Raw genomic sequence first — 24208 nt, 5'->3', positions numbered from 1 at the left:
TGATGCACTTCATAAGCGAGTGACTCGCAATCGAGAATCCTACAGCACACAGTAATGTGTTGCTTTTTTCTACAAATCGCACTTGCCTTCCTGAGAGTCGTACAATTGTAAAAACGGTAAACCTATCTCATTGATCAAGCATTTAGTCACCTGTCCCAATATCTCCTTATGTGGCTGGGTGTCCGATTTTACTTGATAAAACTCTTGTGAAGGGGCTTGGGACGTTTTGCTACGTTAAAGGCGCTATATAAATGCAAGTTGCTGTTGTTAATTAAGCAATTATAAAGGAAGAGCCAATGAGCAGCGCTCGATGGTGATGCTGTGCTCTGTGCTGCCGCCTGTTGGTTGCGGTGTGTCAGTCCCGGGGAGCCGCAGCCAGCCCCAGCCCCGCCTCCATCTCGCGAGAGGTGTGCTGACGGGGAGCCGCCATCTCGCTGGGCCGCACGGTAAGGTCCTGGCAGCGCAACGATTCACATTTCACTCACAGCAGCGCCATCCCACCCGCCGCCACGGTGATCAGGTCGGCCGCTCTCGCCGCTTCGCTGCTAATTTAATCCGTTAGCCAGGCCCGAGTAGAAGATGTGCCCGTCTTGGAAATTTAATTTTTATTTCCCCGCCTGGTCCTCAGTGGTGGAGAGGGGCCTTGGCGGTGGGCAGTGTGAGAGAGAGACATGGGATAAAGTGAGAGAGAGAGAGACGGGATAAAGTGAGAGAGAGAGAGACGGGATAAAGTGAGTGAGAGAGAGACATGGGATAAAGTGAGAGAGACATGGGATAAAGTGAGAGAGACATGGGATAAAGTGAGAGAGACATGGGATAAAGTGAGAGAGACATGGGATAAAGTGAGAGACATGGGATAAAGTGAGAGAGAGACATGGGATAAAGTGAGAGAGACATGGGATAAAGAGAGAGGGAGAGACATGGGATAAAGAGAGAGAGACATGGGATAAAGAGAGAGAGACATGGGATAAAGAGAGAGAGAGACATGGGATAAAGAGAGAGAGAGACATGGGATAAAGAGAGAGACACGGGATAAAGAGAGAGAGAGACACGGGATAAAGTGAGAGAGACACGGGATAAAGTGAGAGAGACACGGGATAAAGTGAGAGAGAAACACGGGATAAAGTGCGAGAGAGACACGGGATAAAGTGAGAGAGAGACACGGGATAAAGTGAGAGAGAGACACGGGATAAAGTGAGAGAGACACGGGATAAAGTGAGAGAGAGACACGGGATAAAGTGAGAGACACGGGATAAAGAGAGACACGGGATAAAGTGAGAGAGACACGGGATAAAGTGAGAGAGAGACACGGGATAAAGTGAGAGAGAGACACAGGATAAAGTGAGAGAGAGACACGGGATAAAGTGAGAGAGAGACACGGGATAAAGTGAGAGAGAGACACAGGATAAAGTGAGAGAGAGAGAGACACGGGATAAAGTGAGAGAGAGATGGGATAAAGTGAGAGAGAGAGAGAGACACGGGATAAAAAGAGAGAGACATGGGATAAAGTGAGAGAGAGAGACATGGGATAAAGTGAGAGAGAGAGAGACATGGGATAAAGTGGGAGGGGGAGGATCCAGTTGTCGTGGTCCATGTTGGTACCAACGACATAGATAGGACAAGGAAGGAGGTTCTGCTGAGGGAGTTTGAGCAGCTCGGGGCCAAATTAAAAAGCAGAACCACAAGGGTAATAATCTCTGGATTACTACCTGAGCCACGTGCAAATTTGGCTAGGGTAAATAAAATTAGAGAGTTAAATGCGTGGCTCAAAGACTGGTGTGGGAGAAATGGGTTTTGCTTCCTGGGACACTGGCATCAGTACTGGGACAGGCGAGAGCTGTTCCGTTGGGACGGACTTCACTTGGCCAGTGCTGGGACTAGAATCCTGGCGAATCGAATAACTAGGGCTGTAGAGAGGGCTTTAAACTAATTAGTGGGGGGGAGGTTTTAAGAGAGCAAAAAATAAAAATGACAGCGGAGAAGGCAATAGAGCAAGGTAGCAGTGGGGGAATTAAAAACCAGAGCGTGTCAGGAAGGGACAGAATGTATAATGATAAAGGGGTAAAAGCAGGAATAAATTGTCAGAAAACATATTTGAAAGTTCTTTATCTGAATGCACGCAGCATTCGTAACAAAATTGACGAGTTGACGGTGCAAATAACTACACATGGGTATGATCTGGTGGCCATTACGGAAACATGGCTGCAAGATAATCATGAATGGGAACTAAACATACAAGGGTATTTGACAATTAGGAAGGACAGACAGGAAGGAAAGGGAGGTGGGGTTGCTATGTTAATCAAGGATGGAATCACTGCAATAGTCAGAAATGATATTGGGTCAAAGGATCAGGATAGTGAAACAGTTTGGGTGGAGATAAGGAATAATAAGGGGAAAAAGTCACTAGTGGGCGTGGTCTATAGGCCTCCTAACAGTTGCAACTCTGTTGGAGTATAAATCAGGAAATAGTCGGGGCTTGTAATAAGGGAACAGCTATAATCATGGGGGATTTTAACTTTCATATTGACTGGACTAACCAAATTGGGCATGGCAGCATTGAGGAAGAGTTCATAGAGGGTATTAGGGACGGGTTCCTTGAGCAGTATGTAACTGAACCAACCAGGGGGCAGGCAATCTTAGATCTGGTCCTGTGTAATGAGACAGGATTAATAAAAAATGTCCTAGTAAAGGATCCCCTTGGAATGAGTGACCATAATATGGTTGAATTCCAAATTCAGTTTGAGGGTGAGAGAGTTGGATCTCAAACCAGCGTACCAAGCTTAAATAAAGGAGACTATGAAGGTATGAGAGTAGAATTGACTAAAGTGGACTGGGAAAACAGATTAAAGTGTAAGACGGTACAAGAGCAGTGCTCTACATTCAAGGCGATATTTCACATCTTTCAAGATAAATATATTCCACTGAGGAAAAAGGGGAGTAAAAGAAAAGACAGCCATCCGTGGCTTAGTAAAGTAATAAAGGATAGTATTCGACTGAAAACAAGGGCATATAAATTAGTCAAATCTAGTGGGAGGATAGAAGATTGGGAAGCATTTAAAAGCCAGCAAACAATAACTAAAAGATTAATTAAGAAAGGGAAGATAGATTATGAAAGTAAACTAGCAAAAAATATTAAAACAGATAGCAAGAGTTTCTACAGCTATATAAAAAGAAAAAGGGTGGCTAAAGTGAACGTTGGTCCCTTAGAGGATGGGACTGGGAAACTAGTGGTGGGGAACATGGAGATGGCAAAGACACTGAACAAATATTTTGTATCAGTCTTTACAGTAGAGGACACTAAAAATATCCCAACACTGGACAAACAAGGGGGGGGGGGGGAGGAGCTAAACACGATTAAAATCACTAAGGAGATGGTACTCAGTAAAATAATGGGACTTAAGGCGGATAAATCCCCCGGACCTGATGGCCTACATCCTAGGGTCTTGAGAGAAGTGGCGGTAGGGATTGTGGATGCATTGGTGATCATTTTCCAGAACTCCCTGGACTCAGGAAAGGTCCCGACAGATTGGAAAACTGCTAATGTAACACCCTTATTTAAGAAGGGAAGTAGACAAAAAGCTGGAAACTATAGACCAGTTAGCCTAACATCTGTGGTTGGCAAAATGTTGGAGTCCATTATTAAGAATACAGTAACAAGAGCATTTGGATAAACATAATTTAATAGGACAGAGTCAGCATGGTTTTACGAAGGGGAAGTCATGTTTGACAAATTTGCTCGAATTCTTTGAGAAATTCAGGGTGGATAAAGGGGAACCAGTGGATGTAGTGTATTTGGACTTCCAAAAGGCATTTGACAAGGTTCCACACAAAAGATTACTGATCAAGATAAAAAATCACGGGATTGGGGGTAATATACTGGCATGGGTGGAAGATTGGCTATCTAACAGAAAACAAAGAGTTGGGATAAATGGTTCGTTCTCGGGCTGGCAATCAGTAACTAGTGGTGTTCCGCAGGGGTCAATGCTGGGACCCCAACTCTTTACAATCTATATTAACGATTTGGAGGAAGGGACCGAGTGCAACATATCCAAGTTTGCCGACGATACAAAGATGGGAGGGAAAGCAGTGAGTGAGGAGGCAGAGATTTGGCAGATGCAATATAATGTTGGAAAGTGTGAGGTTATGCACTTTGGCAGAAAAAATCAAAGAGCAAGTTATTATCTAAATGGAGAGAAACTGCAAAGTGCTACAGTACAAAGGGGTCTGGGGGTCCTGGTGCATGAAACACAAAAAGTTAGTATGCAGGTGCAGCAGGTGATCAGGAAGGCCAATGGAATCTTGGCTTTTATTGCAAGGGGGATGGAGTATAAAAACAGGGAAGTCTTGCTGCAGTTATACAGGGTATTGGTGAGGCCACACCTGGAATACTGCGTGCAGTTTTGGTTTCCATATTTAAGAAAAGATATACTTGCTCTCGAGGCGGTTCAGAGAAGGTTCACTCGGTTGATTCCAAAGATGAGGGGGTTGACGTATGAGGAAACGTTGAGTAGGTTGGGACTCTACTCATTGGAGTTCAGAATGAGAGGCGATCTTATCGAAACATATAAGATTGTGAGGGGGCTTGATCGGGTGGATGCGGTGAGGATGTTTCCGCTGATGGGTGAGATTAGAACTAGGGGGCATAATCTTAGAATAAGGGGCTGCCCTTTCAAAACTGAGATGAGGAGAAACTTCTTCACTCAGAGGGTAGTAAATCTATGGAATTTGCCACCCCAGAGAGCTGTGGAAGCTGCAACATTAAATAAATTTAAAATGGAGATAGACATTTTCCTAGCAGATAAGGGAATTAGGGGTTACGGGGAACGAGCAGGGAAGTGGACGTGAGTCTAGATTCAGATCAGCCATGATCCTATTGAATGGCGGAGCAGGCCCGAGGGGCCGTATGGCCTACTCCTGCTCCTATTTCTTATGTTCCCCGATGCCTGGGCAGTACAGGCCAGCATTGCAAAACATGCCGTGTTCAGACGGTAGGTGGCCGGAAAGAAATGGCTGTAGGTGTGGCAAAAAACACGTCTCTTGTTGCGTCCATGTATAATAAGACACAGACTGCGGAGAACGGTACAACAGGTGTTTACTCAACATGGCTCACACTGCAACTGCCTGTACAGATTATTACTCAGTGCTATATACAGGTGTGGTCACTGCCGGTACTACAGTATACATGAGCTCTAAAAAGTAGTTCCCCCCTTAAAGGTACATACATTACAATTCCTCCCCTTTTAGATTAACAGTATCATAACACTCATTTAACAATTAAATATCAAACTAATTACAATTAACACTTTTAACATGCAACATTAGCTGAAAATAGTCTATTTATATATTCAGTCTTTGGGGAGGCCTCCTGATCCTTTCTGGATAGCGCCTTTCCCGAGTGTCTTGCTCTTGGTGCCGAGGCGATTCTGGCCCCCTGTCGTCGGTTGGTTCATCAGCTTCCGATGCTACTGTTTCTGGGGTAGATGCGACCTGTACGTCGGGTTCATCACCAGGTACGTATGGGCGAGGCATGGGGTTGACTTGTTCCTGTGACTCTAGGATCTGGTCAGCATGGCGTCTCACGATGCTCTCCCCAACGTCCACTGTGTACATTAGTGGCCCCTGCCGTGTGCATATCGTTCCTGGCTGCCATTTTTCTGTTCAGTATTCGCGGGCCAAGACTGGTTGCCCTACATTGAAGCTCCTTGTTGGCTTCTCATGGATGTGCTGGAATTGCTTACTCTCAACATCTCTTCGTACGTTTGGTCTGAGCAAATCCAGGCGAGATCTTAACCTTCGGTTAAAGAACATCATGGCTGGGGCCTGGTTGGTGACTGCATGTGTCGCATTCCGGTAGGCGAACAGGAAATTGTCCACCTTGTGCTGCAGCGGAATGTTGTCATTGTACATAGCCTTTATTGCCTTCTTAAAGGTTTGTACGAACCTCTCAGCCAATCCATTTGTGGCTGGATGATACGGGGCGGATGTGTAATGCCTTATTCCATTCTTTTTCAAGAACCTCTGGAACTCTTCGGACACAAACTGTGGTCCGTTGTCGGAGCAAATCTGTTCTGGCAAGCCATTCCTGGCAAAAATGGTCCGTAGGACTGCAATAGTTTTCTCCGTGGTGGTGGAGGACATTTTGATGACCTCAGGCCATTTCGAGTGCGCATCCACGGCTATTAAAAACATTGAGTCCATGAATGGACCAGCAAAATCAATATGCACCCGTTGCCATGGAGATGAGGGCCACTCCCATGGGTATAGAGGGGCCTGTGGTGGTGCATTTTGGACTTTCTGGCATCCTGAGCAGCTCTTGGTCAGGTCCTCGATTTGTTTATCGATTCCTGGCCACCACACATAAGCCCTGGCTAGGCTTTTCATTTTTACCCCCCCCCCCCCCCCCCGGATGACCCTCATGAAGCTCATTGAGCACTCTATCCCTTAACTTGGGTGGAATTACCACTCGGGATCCACACATCAAGGTCCCCCGGCACACTGACAGCTGTTTTCTCCTTGTCGAGAATGCTGGCAACAGTAAGCCGCCATGTGCTGGCCATCCCTTCACCGTCAAATCATTTACCCGAGACAGTGTCGGGTCATTTCGGGTTTCCTTTTCGATACAAGCGTTAGTTACCGGTAGGTATTCAACTATAGTCGAATGGAATATTTCGACAGGATCCACTGCTGGTGCTTCCTCCGCAGTAGGCAGTGGCAGGCGTGATAGCCCATCAGCATTTCCATGCTGTTTCGTGCCCTTATATTCAATCTCATAGTGGTGCGCCCCTAGAAAAAGTGACCATCTTTGTAGTCGTTGCGCAGTCATCACCGGAACGCACTTCTTCGGATTAAAAATGGAGACAAGAGGCTGGTGATCAGTCAGCAAGGTGAATTTCTGCCCGTGCAGATAGTGATTGAACTTTGTCACTCCCCACACTAGGCTGAGGGCCTCCCTGTCAATCTGGGCGTAGTTACGCTCGGCTGAGGTTAGTGATCGTGACGCAAAGGCTATTGGCCTCTCTGAGCCGTCCGAGAATTTGTGCGACAGCACCGCTCCAATGCCGTAGGGTGACGCATCACATGCCAACCGAATTGGTAATGCCGGGTTGTAATGGGCCAATACCTCTTTCGATGTGATTAGTGTTTTGCTCTTCTGGAAAGCGCGTCTACATTCGTCACTCCACTTCCATGGCACCCCAGTTTCCAGTAGGGTGTTCAGTGGGTGTAGTATTGTAGACAAATTTGGCAAGAACTTATGGTAGTAGTTTACCAGCCTGAGGAACGACCTCAGTTGTGACACATTTTCCGGTGCTGGAGCCTTGACTACTGCCTCAATCTTCTCTGGGGACTTATGTAACCCCTCTTTATCGATAACGTGGTCACAATACGAGATCTGTTTTCTAAAAAACTCGCATTTGGGGCGGTTAGCTCAGAGCCCATATTCCTGCAGTCTAGTGAGCAACTGCTCCAGGTTGGCAAGGTGATCACTGTCATTTTCGCCCGTGACCAGGATGTCGTCCAAATAACACTGGGTCCCTGGGATCCCTTGCAGGACTTGTTCCATTGCCCTCTGCCAAATAGCCGGAGCTGGTGCTACCCCGAATACCAGCCGGTTGTATTGGTAGAGACCTTTATGGGTGTTGATTGTGAGGTATTTTTTTGATGCTTCTTCTACCTCCATTTGCAGATACGCCTGGGCCAGATCAATCTTAGTGAAGCGTTTCCCTCCAGATAGCGAGGCGAAAATATCTTCAATCCGCGGAAGTGGATATTGTACGGTGTGAAGGACCGGGTTCACTGTTACCTTATAGTCCCCACAAATGCGAACCTTCCTTGGTTCCCCAGGCGTGCTGCTCAACGACTTTTTCATCACAGGGACGATGGGTGTAGCCCACTCGCTCCAGTCTACCTTGGACAGTACACCTGAACGTTCCAGACTCTCCAGCTCTGCTTCGGCGGCTGAGCGGATCGCATAAGGCACCGGTCTGGCCTTAAAAAATTTTGGGCTTGCGTTTTCTTCAATTTTAATCGTCGCTGTCATGCCTTTTAGTGTTCCGAGTCCTTGCTGGAACACTTCTTTCGTGTCAGTTAGGATCTTTGACAGTCGCCCAGGTGTGACGTCGTCATCCTTTTTGTCAGCCACAGTCAGTGCCTGTATGGAATGCCAATCCAGTTGTATTTTCCAGATCCATTCACGTCCCAGTAATGGTGGTCCTCCATCTTGCAATACATACAGGTCCAGTTTTGGTGTTTCCTTACCGTTATATATAACGGTCACCCTTATTTTTCCTTTGGGGTAGACTTTTTGCCCCGTGTACGTCTTCAAAATAATTTTTGTGTCTCTCAAGGGTATGTGTGAGAATAGCCGCTCGTAGTCCCATCGGTTTATGACTGTTAGGGCTGATCCTGTGTCCAATTCCATCTTTACCTGGACTCCTGCTAACTTGAGAGTGACCCAAATGGTTCGGTGATCCTCCGTTGTGATCACATTATGTAGTTTCAGACAACTCAGTTCCCTGCTTTCGGAGTCGTTATCACTCTTTTGTTCGTCTGAACTATTCTCTGTCATCTTATGTACCTTCTTGTACTTTCCTTTGGTAGGTTTCTTATTGCTGGTTTTCTTTCCCGACCTGCAGACTCGTGCTATGTGTCCTACTTTTCCACACTGTCTGCACACTTTGTCTTTGAACCAGCAATCGTTCTGGTCGTGTGTTGTTCTGCCGCAGCGATAGCACTTCTCTGTTCCATATGACATTTCGTTTGTGCCATATTCTTGCGGTCTCTGTTGTATCTCTGCAGCGCCCCGTGCTGCTGCTTCATATGATACCGCAATGCTGAAAGCCTTTTCCAGCGTAAGGTCCTTTTCAGATAAAAGCCGTTTCTGGGTTCCTTTACTTTGAAGCCCACACACAAACTTGTCCCTGAAGGTATCTGCCAGTCCCGCTCCAAACTGGCAGTGTTTCGATAGTTTGCACAGTTCTGTTAAATAATCAGCATTGCTTTCATCCTTATGCTGGTTCCATTTGTGAAACTTGAATCTTTCTGCTATCAGCAGCGGTGTGGGGTTTAAATGTTCCTTTAGTATCGTTACTATGTCTTCAAAACCTTTTTCCATTGGCTTCGTTGGGGTTACTAGATTTCGTAATAAACCATACCTCTTTGCACCCATTAAATTTAACAATACCGACGCTTCCTTGTCATCTGACACCTCATTTGCCTTGCAGTACACCTCTATTCGTTGGACATATGTAGTCCAATCTTCGACTTCATTATCAAATGCGGTGATACTGCCACTCTTCAGCATTTTGGGTGTGGTTTAAAATGGCGTCTCCCAATGGCTTAAAATGGCGTCTCCCGCGCTTTCCTTCCTCCCCTGCTGCTGCCAACGCCGCTCCCGGCGGTTCTCGTGGCAATGGCGGCGCCCTGTAGGTTTCGCGCGCTTCTGCGCTGCTGCCAACGCCGCTCTCAGCGGTCCTCGTGGCAATGGCGGCGCCTCGCGGGTTTCTGCGCGTCTCTCCCTCTCTCCGACACTGCTCGGCCCCTGAACACCGGCTGCGCCCTGTGCGCTCTGCCCTCTCTCTCTCTCCCCCGTCAACGCTGCTCGGCCCTTTGCTGTGCCGCTCAGTCGGGCTCTAGCCCGCCGCTGTCCGGGAAGGGTCTGCGCACTACCTGTTGCCAGCCTGTTTCGCTGGACCACCTCGACTGGAAAGCCAAGCCTGGCTCTCGACAGCCTCCCCCACAATTCTCGAGTCTCTGCTGGATGACTGGGCGGTTGCCCGTGGTCGACGCCCGAGTCTCTGGCCTTGACCTCCAATCCACTGATCTCCAGGAACGAATCCCCGGGAGGTGATGCAGAGTTGCAGGTAGGTTCCAACCTGCCTCGTCGCCAATGTTGCGTCCGTGTATAATAAGACACAGACTGCGGAGAACGATACAACAGGTGTTTACTCAACGTGGCTCACACTTCAACTGCCTGTACAGATTACTACTCAGTGCTATATACAGGTGTGGCCACTGCCGGTACTACAATATACATGAGCTGTAAAAAGTAGTTCCCCCCTTAAAGGTACATACATTGCATCTCTGAGGGGATGTTCCGCGTTGCCATATCATCTTGGTTATATTATGGTATTTCTACCAAGGTTAGAACTGAACAGCACTACTGTAAAAGACAATGATCCCTCTTTTGCCATTCATTCAGTCTCTGTTGCCCTGTTAGTTTTCAAGCTGCCAGATAGCACATTTTATGGTAGTAAAGCAAGACTGCTCCAATTTTTTTTGGGGGGGGGGAGGGGGGTGCGGTGGGAATTGATAGAAGTGTTTGCCCTGCTATGAAAATTGTGTCTCCGGAATCTAAAGTAATATGATGATGATGCCGGTAGTAAAAAAGTCAAGATCGTGTCGCCCTCCTGGTCAAGGGAGAACAACACTGAGCCCAACAAGAGTTGAAAGGGAATAAAATGGGGTGAAATTCCAACAGCAGAAACTATCTTTTTCATATTTCTTCTGCCCTAAAAATAACTTAGTTGTTGCTTAGAAAAAATATTCTCTTGAACAAAAACACTTTTGAAGCAAGTTAACATGAAGTTGTCCTATTTGAAAAAAATAGTTCTTTAAAAACACCTTTCATAATCTATTATTTCAAGCTACTTGCAGAATAAATCTAAATATTGTGAACTTAATTTTTGTGCCAAAATATGACTGGTTTTATTTTGGACTGTTCACAGAATCGAACTTATCTAAATTTTGAGTTTGATTTATTTTTATTCAGCTGAGCAGGAGAGATGTTGGGGCTGTTCTTGGCCTCGGCTCTTGACCGGTTGCTTGGATGGACCTCATGTGAAAAATGTTCCTATCAACAATTTGCTGCACCTTAGACCTTTGATTCTTACCCGCAGAGTCACCAATTCAGCTATTAAAAAGCCTCTTTAGGAGAGTTACGTATTACAGGAAACTCTCGTTTAAATGGCACCTAAATATCCAGAATTCTCTATTAACTGGCAAAATTCATACTCCGAAAACAACACCTCAATAACCGGAAATGTTGCTGAGTCTCCCGCGGTGGCCGAGTTAGTCAGTGGGGGTAGTTCTCCAAACTGCCACTACTCGGCTTCTTGGCGCTGTCGGAAGTCCGAACACCTCAATAACAGGAGTCTGACTCTCCCGCGCTGTATACGTTTTGTTTTACTGTTAAGTAATTAAAGAGTTATGGATTACCCTCAACTGGCAGTACTGTACTTAATCAAGCATCTTCCACCATCCATTTAACACAACATTCTGTAGCTGAGTATCCAATTACTGTATACTGCAAATTTCTTGATTTTTTAATTTTTGTTTGTTAAAAATAGCCTCGGTAGATAACCCTCTCCGTCATCCGGAATTTTTAATCAACCGGCACCATCCTGGTCCCGTCGGTGCCAGATACCAAAGAGTTTCCTGTACATAGTGTTGAAACATTTTTAATCGTGGGCATGATTTGTCAAAAATAATTAGGTTGCTGGAATCAAGTGCAGGGCATTTACAATGTGTTAGCTATTGGAAATGGGTGGAGCAAATGCAGTGGATGTGGTGTACATGGACTTGAGAAAACCTTTGACAAGGTAATACACAAGACTGCTTCTGCTCATTGTGTATGTCAATGATTTGAAAATAGGGCTAGAGGAAGTGATGTCTAAATTTGTAGGCTATGTTAAAATAGAAGGCGTAAATAATTCTGTGGCCAAAAGAAAGTTGTAAGGGGATAGATGTGGAAAGGGCAAAAAAGTGACAGATGGATTTCAATGCCAGCAAATGTGAGGAGGTATACTTTGGGTTTTTTTCTTGCCGCGGGGTGAACGCCTCCGAACCGCAAGAAAACTCCACACCTACCTGATGGCCCTGGACCTACGAACACTTGCAGTCTGGGCCTGCGGGTGTACGCCTGTGTAAAGGCCCACGGATCCCAGGGGCGCATGTGGTTCGCAGGCGTCCTTGGGATCACGTGGACCAGCCCAACCAATCACAAAGGGGCATTCCTATCCTACTTGTGGGGATTCCATTTACCTGTGGAATCCCCATAAGCATAATAGGAATCCCCTAAAAAAAACACTTTCACAGCACTTATAAATAAAAATAAATTATCACATGTTCAAAATTAAAATACAATTTAATTTGAAACCAAGTTTAATTTTTTGAAAAATAAATGTAAACATTTTTAAAGTGACCAAAATAACCTAAACTAATTTTAAAGGTTTTTGTATGTTTAAATATTTTTTTTTAATTGTTTTAATATTTATTTTAACCCTTATGCTGGTAAAAGGAGGCCTTACGCCTTTTACCAGGCGTAAAGGTTTCGTGGGCATTCGTTGGGCAAATAGCCCAACTCTGTGCCAGCGAATTACTTTCAAGCGGATTCATACGATCTGTCAAGTTCTGGGTTTTTGCGCATGTGCATCGCCTGGAACCGGGCCGTTAAAAGCAGCACCTCAAGTGGATAGGGCCATCTTTTTGAAAAAAGCTAATGGAATACTGGGTTTTACAGCAGGAGGTATAGAATATAGAAGTCAAGATGCAATAGTAATTCTACATAAAACCATAGTAAGACCATAGTTGGAGTACTGTGTTTTAGGCTGCACACTATAAGAAGGATGTCGAGGCAATAGGGACGGTACAATGCAGATTCACTAGGATGCTGCCTGGTATGAACAAATAAAAGATTGGCCTGTTATTAGAACACAAGCGATAATTTGTTAGAGGTGTTTAAAATTATGAAGAAATGGAACAGTGTAGATAGAAACTGACTGGTTCCAGTGATTAAGGGATCTCGAACAAGGGGACGTAGATATAAGATTATAGCACACTAAATGAAAGGTTTATTACAGTTGGCAGCTTATGGGTTAATGAAGGACACATGCTTTTCTTTCAACACAAATAATTACATGGCGCATATTTTAATTCATTGTTATCACTGGGATATCACTAAAGCATAATGTTTAGTGGAATTTCAAACCATGTCCACTTGAACTATGAAAAATACCCAGCAGTGCAATTACAGATTTTGTTGTTCTGAGCTTGACTTGCATCTAGAGAAAGGATGTTGAGCTATAAAGCACTGAGATGAAGTACTGGTGATTACAGGTCTGCCAATGAAAGAAAGAATAATTTAAAGTGATGAGGTAAAAGTAGCACACAATGCTAATGCATATTGGCTGACAAATAAAAAAATGTTCCTATACCATATTACCAGGAAGAAATCAAACACAAATGTGTTCTGAGATCTGAATCAAAATCTATGTGACAACTATCACAAATACTAAGTAACCCTATTGGCGATACTTATTATTTAGGAATACATGTATTTGTGTTATTTAAACAAGGTATGCTTATTTTGTGAACGTGAATGAGTGAGAGTTTTACTATTTACATTTATGGTTTTCTTTCATTAGCAGGTATGCCAGTTAGAAGTATGTTTGACTGAGCGTCACCAAGATGGCTGAGACATTGCCTGGTGTCCCACCTCCCTCTTCTCTTATCATCCAGTCTAAGACTCACAAAGATACTATTCTGAGTAAGTTTGAAGAACAAAGAAGAAGGGATTTCTTGTGTGACATCACGCTAATTGCTGAGGATGTGCACTTCAAAGCACACAAAGCACTGCTTGCTGCCAGCAGCGAGTATTTCTCTCTGATGTTCGCTGATGAGAACCAACAAGGCCAGGCTATCTATATGCTCGATGGAATGGCTGCAGACACATTCAGCGCTGTGCTGGAATTCATATACACTGGCCGTCTGAATGTCACTGAAAAGTCCATTGAGCACATTGTGACCACTGCCGAGGTTCTGAAAGTGAATGATTTGATCAAAGCATACTCGGACTATCAGGACAGCCATTTACATGTTAAGGTATCGTTGGCTTCCAATGGAATTAAAGTAGTAGTTGTGGAACCCATTGTTGACGATGATCAGCCCTCAAAGCCAAAACGCAAGCGGGGAAGGCCTCGAAAATGTGAGCAGGTGCAAGCAGAAAGGAGTGAAGTTGACAGTGGGACTCCAACTGACCCACAAGAACATCAGAGCAAATTTGGACAACCTGCAGAGGAAACTAATTATAAAACAAGCAGTAAGGTTGTCGGTGAAGGGAGACAAAGCTCCAAGGCATCAGAACCAGAAGCCTGTCTTGATACTGACGCTGGCACAGATTCCCAGACAGAAGAAGGTTATGAACATAAAATAGCAGCACTGGTGAGTCGCAGCCGCTATAGCAACCGTAGAATTCAAAGGCCTATTAAGTTACTGGGGTACAAGCTTGGCACGGTAGAGGAGGAACAGGAGGAAGTAAGGAAGCGAGGGAGGAAGAGAAAGTATCCGGATGTGGAAGCTAGATGTGAAGACTGTGACAAAGTGTTTAAAAATCACCACTTCTTGGCCATACATCGAAGGACGCACACAGGTGAGCAATGAAGAACTTTTTGTCTTGTAGTTGGGATAGCACTGGAACCATGATTTGGTAGAATTTCCCATATTAACATACAATGACAATTCATTGACCAAGTGGACCACAGGTCAGCACAGCAATAAAATGGCTTAGAGTCCAGAGTCTCCATCTCCCACTTCCACACTCAGAATCCGCATGGAAACATGAATGTTTTAAATGTTTTATACGGTCATTTTTTGATACAAACATTGTATGTGCTAGGGATTGCTTATATGTATATGCAATTTATGCTTATTAAAACGGCCATCTATTTATTTACTGTGTCTGACACCATGAATTTGTTGTCCAAAAAACAATGAAAAAACAGTGTCTCTGGGGAGATTGTTTACCAACTTCTTCCAAATTTGTTTTCCTCCATTTTAGTAGCATTAGACCTTGGGACCCTCCACCTGCGCTGATAAACCTCACATTCCATTCCCCAGATCTGCCAAACCCCAGGTTTCCCTTTCACAGTGCTTCCTGGCCCTTGGACCATCACCTGTGCTGCCAAACCTCAGGGTCTATCCTTAACCTGTGTTACTAAACCCTAGGACCCCCCACCCCCCAATACCGTAAAACCTAAGCTCCCCCCCCAGCCCCCACTGCCAAATTCTACAAGCCCTCCTTCCCATTACTGGCACATATTGCCTCCCACCTTGTTGTGCATTTTGGGCTGTTAGCAAAGTTGAGTATTATATTGATAAAGGAACGTATAATATTCAAGGCCCTGATAAGTTTTCATGAAAAAATTAACTGAAGCATTGGATTCAATCTGCCAAACACACACAAATCCCAGAATATGAGGTTATAAAAATGCAATTTGATTTTAAATCGATGGCCCTGATAATGCAGACTATTTTTTTTCTAATTCAAATTCACTTCGTTCGTATTACCTCATAATCTGATTTTTCTTTTGAGCACTAAGTTTCCAGTTTTTTGTTATTTAAATTGCTACATTTGAATTATCGTTTAAATCTTAGTTTTTACAGCTTTAAAATACATTTAATTATCAGGCGTAGACTGTATATGACTCCCAAAACCAATACTTTATTCGGAACTGAGCTCTGGCCAGAGGAGTGGTGGTGGCCAGGAAGAGAGGTATAAAGATAGTTTGAAATCTAACCTGAAGCAACGCGGTATTGACATCAATATATGGGAGGAACAACAACAACTTGGATTTATATAGCGCCTTTAACGTAGTAATACGCTCCAAGGCGCTTCACAGGAGTATTATAAGACAAAAAAATGTTGACACCAAGCCACATAAGGAGAAATTAGGGCAGATGAGGTAGGTTTTAAGGAGCGTCTTAAAGGAGGAAATAGAAGCGGACAGGATTAGGGAGGGAATTCCCGAGCTTAGGGCCTAGGCAACAGAAGGCACGGCCACCAAAGGTTGAACAATTATAATCAGGGATGCTCAAGAGGGCAGAATTAGAGGAGCGCAGATATCTCGAGGGGGCAGGGGGTTATGGGGCTGGAAGAGATTTCAGAGATAGGGCCTGAAGAGGCCACAGAGGGATTTGAAAACAAGGATGAGGATTTTGAAATCGAGGTGTTTCTTAACCGGGAGCCAATGTAGGTCAGCGAGCACGGGGGTGATGGGTGAACAGGACTTGGCGCGAGTTAGGACACGGGCAGCTGAGTTTTGGATGACCTCAAGTTTACGTAGGGTGGAATGTGGGAGGCCAGCCAGGTGTGCGTTGGAATAGTCAAGTGTAGAGGTAATAAAGGCATGGATGAGGGTTTCAGCAGTGGATGAGCTGAGACAAGGGCTGGAGACGGGCGATGTTATGGAGGTAGAAATAGGTGATCTTAGTTATGCCGCGGATATGTAGTCAGGAGCTCATTTCGGGGTCAAATATGACACCAAGGTTGCGAACAGTGTGGTTCAGCCTCAGACAGATGTTAGGGAGAGGGATGGAGTCGGTGGCTAGGGAATGGAGTTTGTGGCAGGGACCGAAAACAATGGCTTCGGTCTTCCCAATATTTAATTGGAGAAAATTTCTGCTCATCCAGAACTGGATGTCGGACAAGCAGTCTGACAATTTAGAGACTGTGGAGGGGTCGAGAGAAGTGGTAGTGAGGTAGAGCTGGGTGTCGTCGGCGTACATGTGGAAACTGACGCTGTGTTTTTGGATAACAACAGAAAATGCTGGAAAAACTCAGCAGGTCAGGCAACATCCGTGGAGAGAAATTTGAGTTGACGTTTCGGGTCGAACCCTTCTTCAAAACTTTGGATGATGTCGCCAAGGGGCAGCATGTAGATGAGAAATAGGAGGGGGCCAAGGATAGATCCTTGGGGGACAGCAGAGGTAACGATGCGGGAGCGGGAAGAGAAACCACGTCAAAGACCGCAAACTGTGGCGATCTGTCTGCATGCAGGGAGTTCACGAGTTTGAGCAAGCTAGGATTGCCAAAAGAGAGAAACGTAAGACGGAGGAAAGAATGTCAGTCTGCTGCGATTACACCAGCAACCAGGTTGTCTTTTTTGCATATAGAGAGAAAGAAACAAAATGGTGAGCTGACCTGGGCAAATCGCGCCACCAATGGTGGGAGGCCTGTAACTGCATGTCTTGTTTTCCTTTTTTCCTCAAAATATAAAGATAACCAGTCATTTGCTGCTAGCTTCTTCTGACCTTGGGGAGGAGCCAGCGATTTAGAAGCAGCTGTCAGTCTGCAGAAGGTTCAAGCCCATTATGGGCACAATCTCCACTGCAGTACTGAGGAGGTGTTAGAAACAAGAGCAGGAGGTTCTTCTGGTATCCTGGCCAATATTCATCCCTCAACCAATTCACCAAAAGCGATTACTGGTTATTTATCTTATTGCTGTCTGTGGACCGTGTTGCTTTAAATGGTAGATATCTCAAAGAATTTAAGACCATTGAATCTTGGGGTTCAGGTGATGAGTGCAAGCTATTCACGTTTCAGTCTCACCATTTATTAGAACAAAAAGCAAAATACTGCGGATGCTGGAAATCTGAAATAAAAACAGAAAATGCTGGAAATACTCAGCAGGTCAGTCAGCATCTGTGGAGCGAGAAACAGAGTTAACGTTTCAGCTCGATGACCTTTCGTCAGAACTGGAAGAAGTTAGAGACGTAACAGTTTTTAAGCAAGTGTAGGGGCAGGGAAAGGGGGGAGGGGAGGAAAGAATAAAAGGGAAGGTCTGCGATAGGGTGGAGGGCAGGAGAGATTAAATGAGAAAAGGGATGATGGTGCAAGGCAAAAGGGGACAAGTAAAGAAACAAAAGATGGGTCTAGTGGAGGTGTAAATGGCAACAGCAGAATCAGTACCAGCAGCTGCCACCCAGGGCCCCAAACACTCCTACCAGGTGAAACATGATTTACTTGTACCTCTTTCAATTTAATATCTGTTTTCACTGCTTACGATGCAGTATCCTCTACTTTGGGAGACCAAGTGCAGAAAAAGTAGGAGCAGTGGTTATGACCTGAAATTGTAGAACTCCGTGTTGAGTCTGGAACGTTGTAAAGTGCCTAAAGGAAAGATGAGGTGCTGTTCCTTGAGCTTTATTGGAACAGTGTAGGTGGCCGAGGTCAGAGTGGGAGTGGAGCAGAGAATTAAAATGGCAAGGGACCGGAAGCTTGGTATCAAGCTTGAGGATTGAACGGTGTTGTTCAGCAAAGCCATCACCCAATCTGCATTTGGTCTCCCAGAGTAGAGGAGACCGCATCGTGAGCAACAAAAACAGATACTAAATTGAAAGAAGTACAAGTAAATCACTGTTTCACCTGGAAGGAGTGTTTGGGGCCCTGGATGGTGGGAAGGAAGAAGGTGAAAGGACAGGTGTTGCATCTCCTGCGCTTGCATGGGAAGGGGTATGGGTGTTGGTGGTGATAGAGGAGTGGACCAGGGTGTCGTGGAGGGAACGGTCCCTTCAAAATGCTGAAAGGGGAGGGGAGCGGAAGATGTGTTTAGTGGTGGAATCACGCTGGAAATGGCGGAGGATGATCCGTTCAATGTGGAGGCTAGTGGGGTGGAAGGTGCGGACAGGAGTGGTTTTGGGAGAGAGGGGAGGGGGTGAGAGCAGAAGTGCAGGACAGGAAATGGGATAGACACAGTCGAGGGCCCTGTCAACCATGCTGGAAGGGAATCCTTGGTTGAAGAAAAAGAAAAACACGTCGGAAGCACTGGTGTGGAAGGTGGCATCATCAGAACAGATGTGACTATCTAGTAATGTCTGCTGGAAAGTTCAGGAGAGAAGTGGGCTCAGCTGTGATTTTCCCTGTGGTCGAACAGTGCACGTACAATCACTCTCCAGACTTGCACGTGACGCTTAGGCATTTGGAGAGACACCGTCACCTGTCACCTGTGGAATTGTACCCCAATACAAGTTGTTGCATAGACTAGGCTTGTATTCCCTTTGATATGAGATTGAAAGCTTTCTGTTAACCAGAGGTATTAAGGGATATGGGCCAAAGGCGGGTATATGGAGTTAGGTCGCAGATCAGCCGTGATGTCATTGAATGGTCGAGCAGGCTCGAGGGGCTGAATGGCCGACTCTTGTTCCTATGTTCCTTCAGTATAGAAGACTAAGGAGTGATCTAATTGAAGTGTTTAAGATGATTAAAGGATTTGATAGAAACTATTTCCTCTGGTGGGGGAGACCAGAACAAGGGGGCATAACCTTCAAATTAGAGCTAGTCCATTCTGGGGCGATGTCAGGAATCACTTCTTCACACAAAGGGTAGTGGAAATCAATCGAGGCTTTTGAGGCTAGGCCAATTAAACATTTCAAAACTGAGACTGATAGATTTTTGTTAGGTAAGGATACTAAGGGATATGGAACCAAGGCGGGTGAATGGAATTGAGATACAGATCAGCCATGATCTAATTGAATGGCGGAACAGGCTCGAGGGGCTGAATGGCCTACTCCTCCGGTTCCTATGTTACTAAGTTCGTACCTTCAAGAGAAGAGAGGGAAAAAAGCTTCACATAATTCTGTGGTCAGGATTGAATGCAAATTTTGACACTTAAGCATTCATTTTTTTAAATATTTTGTTCCATGGCAGGTGAACGCCCTTTTAAGTGTTTTGAATGTGGTAAAGGATTTTCACAGAAGCACACGCTACAGGTTCACGAGCGAATGCACACCGGGGAACGTCCTTATCACTGCACAGTTTGTGGAAAGGCATTGACCACCAAGCACTCTCTTTTGGAGCATATGAGCCTGCACACAGGTATTTACACTGCACCTTGTTCTTTTTTTATATCATAATAATTTGAATAATAAAAAGACCATTACAGATGAAAGACAACTAACTTACCAATACTGTGCCGTGCAGTAGAGAAATGATTTGTATCAGTGATTCCTCACAGGAGTGACAGAGTCAAGTTCCAGCGGAGTACTCGTGTTTCAAAGATGCGAGACACTGGAGAATATTTTTATTTGGCAATAGATTCCACTCATGCTGCTTTGGTGGCTCCGTAGAGTAATACAGGAAACTTTGTGTTATCCGGAGGCTAACTGTCCAGAATGCTCGAGCCACCGGCAAAAATCAGGTGCCGTTTTCGTTAGGTTTTTTTTTCTCGTTGCTTTTTTCCTCAACAGTCAAGGTCTGCTGAAGCTGTTGCTAAGCTACAGAGACGCTTGGACTGTTTAGAAGCTACAGGGTTTGTTGACGGATATGGAGCTCAGAAGCTTCCGTATCTTTCAACATTAGCGCTGGAGTGTCCGGCAGTTTTGAGGGAACGGCAACAGCGCGGTCCCGTCGGTGCCGGATAGCACAAAGTTTCCTGTAATGCACTTTGTGTTATAGTACTGAGCCAAACAGACCAGGAGGCTATCAGTTTGAGCAGAATGCATCGCTAATGTCTTCTTGTAGGTTACTGTTCATCTTGATATGTACAGTATGTATTGTCTTACAAAACTTATGTTCCATATCCCATATTATGTGTTGGTGTTTAGTGATCTGTGCGATGAATATCCCATTCTGTCTTTTACAATTGTTGTGAAGCTGCAAAACGCCATTCCAGACTTTTCTGCTTTTTTCAATCCCCTTTTCATTGTGTCTGCCCCGATTTCAGATCATTGATTTTTTTCTTGTGTCCAAAATTTTGGTTTTCTATGCCAGTGAAACCAATATAATAGATCTTTGAAAACTGAAAATGATGTGTTTATAATATCCCTAATTTGTATTTTATTGTGCATGCAGCTCCATTTGTTTCAAATGATCAAAATTGTATTTAACGTCACATGCTGACTTCTAATACTTCAAGTTCTCAATGTTGGAAGAAGTGATTTGAGTGATCACAGCATCACTTGGTTCTGTGATTTTGTGATGTTTTGTGCTGTTACATTAAGCTTTAATAATTGTTACATGTAGGTAGTGTGGTTTATTGCTCAATGGATTCACGTGCATATTGCATCTGTGACATAAGTTCTGTCTTGTTTTGGTCTGGTAGCTATTCCTTTAATTCAGATACAATGCCTGGAGTTTAAAAAGCCACTTGTACCGACCGAGCCAGATTGATATGCGTTGGAAAGTTGGAGTTTTTCTCTCCCCACTCCGCGCCCTCCCCCAATACAGGATAATAAGCTTGCAAGAGGGACAAATGCACATTTTGAATATATGCAGCTTTTGAGATTGGCTTTTATATTCATAACTGAACTAGTTATTTTTTATTGTTGCATTTATGAAAATCTAATATTTTGTTTATCCTGTTAAAGAGATAATGGAATTTGTAATGTGTTCATTTCATTGTTCAGTAAATATGCTGCATAGTTTAAACCCAGAACAAGGTCTGATGTGATTCATTTTCACTTATTAAAGACTGAAGGAAGACCTAGGATAATTCTAGTAGCTTATAATAATTACTAGATAGAGTTTTCTGTTTGTTATTTCTGGGAACATTAACAAACATGTACCTAAATAGTAATGTTAGTGAAGACACTCTCCAAGGCACAGGGAGTTGTAGCACCTCTGTGAGTGATCTCGGCTAAAAGAGCTGAAAGATCTAGAGTAAGGAACAGCATTAAACAGTGAGTTCCCAAACTAATCCATGTAGAAATTGGACACTTCTTTGGGGTGAGGAAAACTTCAAGTGAAGTCGCACAGCTCTTTGTCACATGCCACCCCTCGCCCCGGGCTGTTGTTGCACCAGATATAGATCACCATTGGTAATGGAGTGGGAGAGGTTTGCCTGGCCACTTTCTCAACAAGGGAATGGTATGGATTATGGGAGACTTGGAAAAAAGAAATGGGATTAAAATATGCTTATTGAGCAAATTACTGTATGTGTTTGAAACAACCTTAGTTGAGAACAAGATATTTTTGACAATGTTCTTGCACCCACAGTGCTGACAAATGGTTTGCAATGTTCAGAAATGTCAGTGACCTGTGGTAATATGACGCCAGACATGTTTCCTGACAGGCCTCTGTAATTTTGAAGCACTTGTCAACATTAGGTAGATATCAGTAAGGAGCAAACACTGCTCTCCATTCGGGTTGCCACTGACTAAACATTCAACAGCTGTTCATTTATTTTTAAACTTTGTCAATATGTTATTATATTATTTTATTAAAATATTATGCAGTACTGTTCCTGCACTTATGCCTATATTGAATGGGCACTGGTATTTTATCTCTTGAAAACTTTTGTTAAAAATTAAATTTTCATTTTAAGGAAAGAAGGCCTTTAACTGTGACCAGTGTGGAAAGCTTTTTACTCAGAAGAGACAGCTGAAGAGCCATTACAGAGTCCATACAGGTATCATGGATATTGATTTGTACCGGCTTCTTAGAATTCCAAATCAAGAGTGCCTGCACCGGTAGCTGTTGCTATCAGAAAAGTCAAAATATAACCATTATAAATTGCCCGAATGTTGCTCTTGTGCTTTTGATAACCTCTGAAATAGGTAACTGCTTTGTGAGCATCCCAAGTATTTTCTTCTCAACAACAACTTGCATTTATCTAGCGCCTTTAACATAATACAGTGTCAGCCGTGGCTCAGTGGGCAGCACTCTCACCTCTGAGTCAGAAGGTCGTGGGTTCAAGTCCCACTCCAGAGACTTGAGCACAAAAATCCAAGCTGACACTCCAGCACAGTGCTGAGGGAGTGCTGCAATGTCGGAGGTGCCGTCTTTGGGATGAGACGTTAAACCGAGGCCCCGTCTGCTCTCAGGTGGACGTAAAAGATCCCATGGCACTATTTCGAAGAAGAGCAGGGGAGTTATCCCCAGTGTCCTGCCAATATTTATCCCTTAATCAACATCACTTTTAAAAAAAAAAAAAAGATTATCTGGTTATTATCACATCGCTGTTTGTGGGAGCTTGCTGTGTACAAATTGGCTGGTCGCGTTTCCTACATTAAAACAGTGACTACACTTCAAAAAAAAGTACTTAATTGCCTGTAAAGCGCTTTTGAGATGTCCTGAAGTTGTGTATGGTGCTATATAACTGCAAGTCTTTTTTCAATTTCCCACGCCGCGTTATCAAACGTAGAAACATAGAAGATAGGAGCAGGAGTAGGCCATTCGGCCCCTCGAGCCTGCTCCACCATTTAATGAGATCATGGCTGATCATCCAAATTCAGTACCCTGTCCCTGCTTTCTCCCCATATCCCTTCATCCCTTTAGCCTTAATAAATATATCCAACTCCTTCTTGAAAATATTTAATGAATTGGCCTCTACTGCCTTCTGTGGTAGAGAATTCCACAGGTTCACCACTCTCTGGGTGAAGAAATTCCTCCTCATCCCAGTCCTGAATGGCCTACCCCTTATCCTTAGACTGTGACCCCTGGTTCTGGACTCCCCGACCAAACAAAATCTGCAAAAAGGAGCCACATAAGGAGACATTAGGACAGGTGACCAAAAGCTTGGTCAAAGAGGTAGGTTTTAAGGAGCATCTTAAAGGAAGCGAGAGATAGAGAGGCAAAGAGGTTTGGGGAGGGAATTCCAAAACTTGGGGCCTAGGTAAGTGAAGGCACGGCCACCAGCGGTGGAGCTAAGAAATCGGAAATGCACAAGAGGGCAGAATTGGAGGAGTGCAGATATCGCTGAGGGTTGTAGGGCTGGAGGAGCTTACGGAGATCGGGAGTGGCAAGACCATGGAGGGATTTGAAAACAAGGATGAGAATTCTTCATATACTTGACCAATTAAATTTGATCTTCAGCGATGGCATCAGGAAGGAGGCATGCTGTAAGGCTTGTACATTCATACATTAACTTCCTTCAAGTTCACTTAGTCTATAATGCACTGTTTTTATGTTGGGCGTTTTGCTTATTTTACAAGTTGCCCCTTTCTCCGCCATCCCCATCTCATAAGATTGAGTAACATCATGAACAGTATTTCAGGGCTTGCTCATGTTATTGAACATATCTTCTCATTGGAGAGAATACGTATGTTATTAAGTTTGTCTTTACATCTGTGATGCATAGTCTTTTAACTTGACAAAACTGCATAGTGTGTAAGGTTGGAGATTTGTTAATTTTTTGCAGTTCTACACGCTCCAGGATTTTCCCTATCATTTCAACAAACCATAAGAAATGTTCCTGAGCTATGCAGTGTTTGCTGTCCTTTAAAATCCTGTGGTTGTCGAGATGAGGGATGTCAGTGCTGGAGAGTGGAACATGTTCCACTGTTTGCACCCAATGTCAGCACCGAGTATATCCAGGTCAGGTTTTGTGCACATTAAAGTCCACCCTGCCCTAACAGTATGTTTCAACTCCAACCTCTAAAATGATCCTGCACCACCCAGGCTGATCACCGTTGCATGAAAACATAATAATTGTGGCCA

At 44.3% G+C, this 24208-nt stretch overlaps 1 protein-coding gene across 1 annotated transcript in view; it reads left to right on the top strand.

Annotated features, from left to right (window-relative positions):
• Window positions 1-391: 391 nt before the first annotated feature.
• The window catches only part of zbtb24 (zinc finger and BTB domain containing 24), a 38088-nt gene continuing 14271 nt past the window's right edge, over window positions 392-24208 (top strand). The window contains exons 1-4 of the mRNA XM_085997789.1: window positions 392-446; window positions 13422-14425; window positions 19481-19648; window positions 22095-22178. Of these exons, the coding sequence (XP_085853915.1) occupies window positions 13465-14425; window positions 19481-19648; window positions 22095-22178 (1213 nt within the window). The 5' untranslated portion in view covers window positions 392-446; window positions 13422-13464. The remainder of the gene's footprint in view (window positions 447-13421; window positions 14426-19480; window positions 19649-22094; window positions 22179-24208) is intronic.

This window comes from Somniosus microcephalus, chromosome 9 (assembly GCF_052327205.1).
Source record: "Somniosus microcephalus isolate GS21.2 chromosome 9, FLI_Smic_1.0, whole genome shotgun sequence".
In the NCBI taxonomy this organism is placed as follows: domain Eukaryota; kingdom Metazoa; phylum Chordata; class Chondrichthyes; order Squaliformes; family Somniosidae; genus Somniosus; species Somniosus microcephalus.
This window is presented reverse-complemented; position numbering and strand designations above follow the sequence as displayed.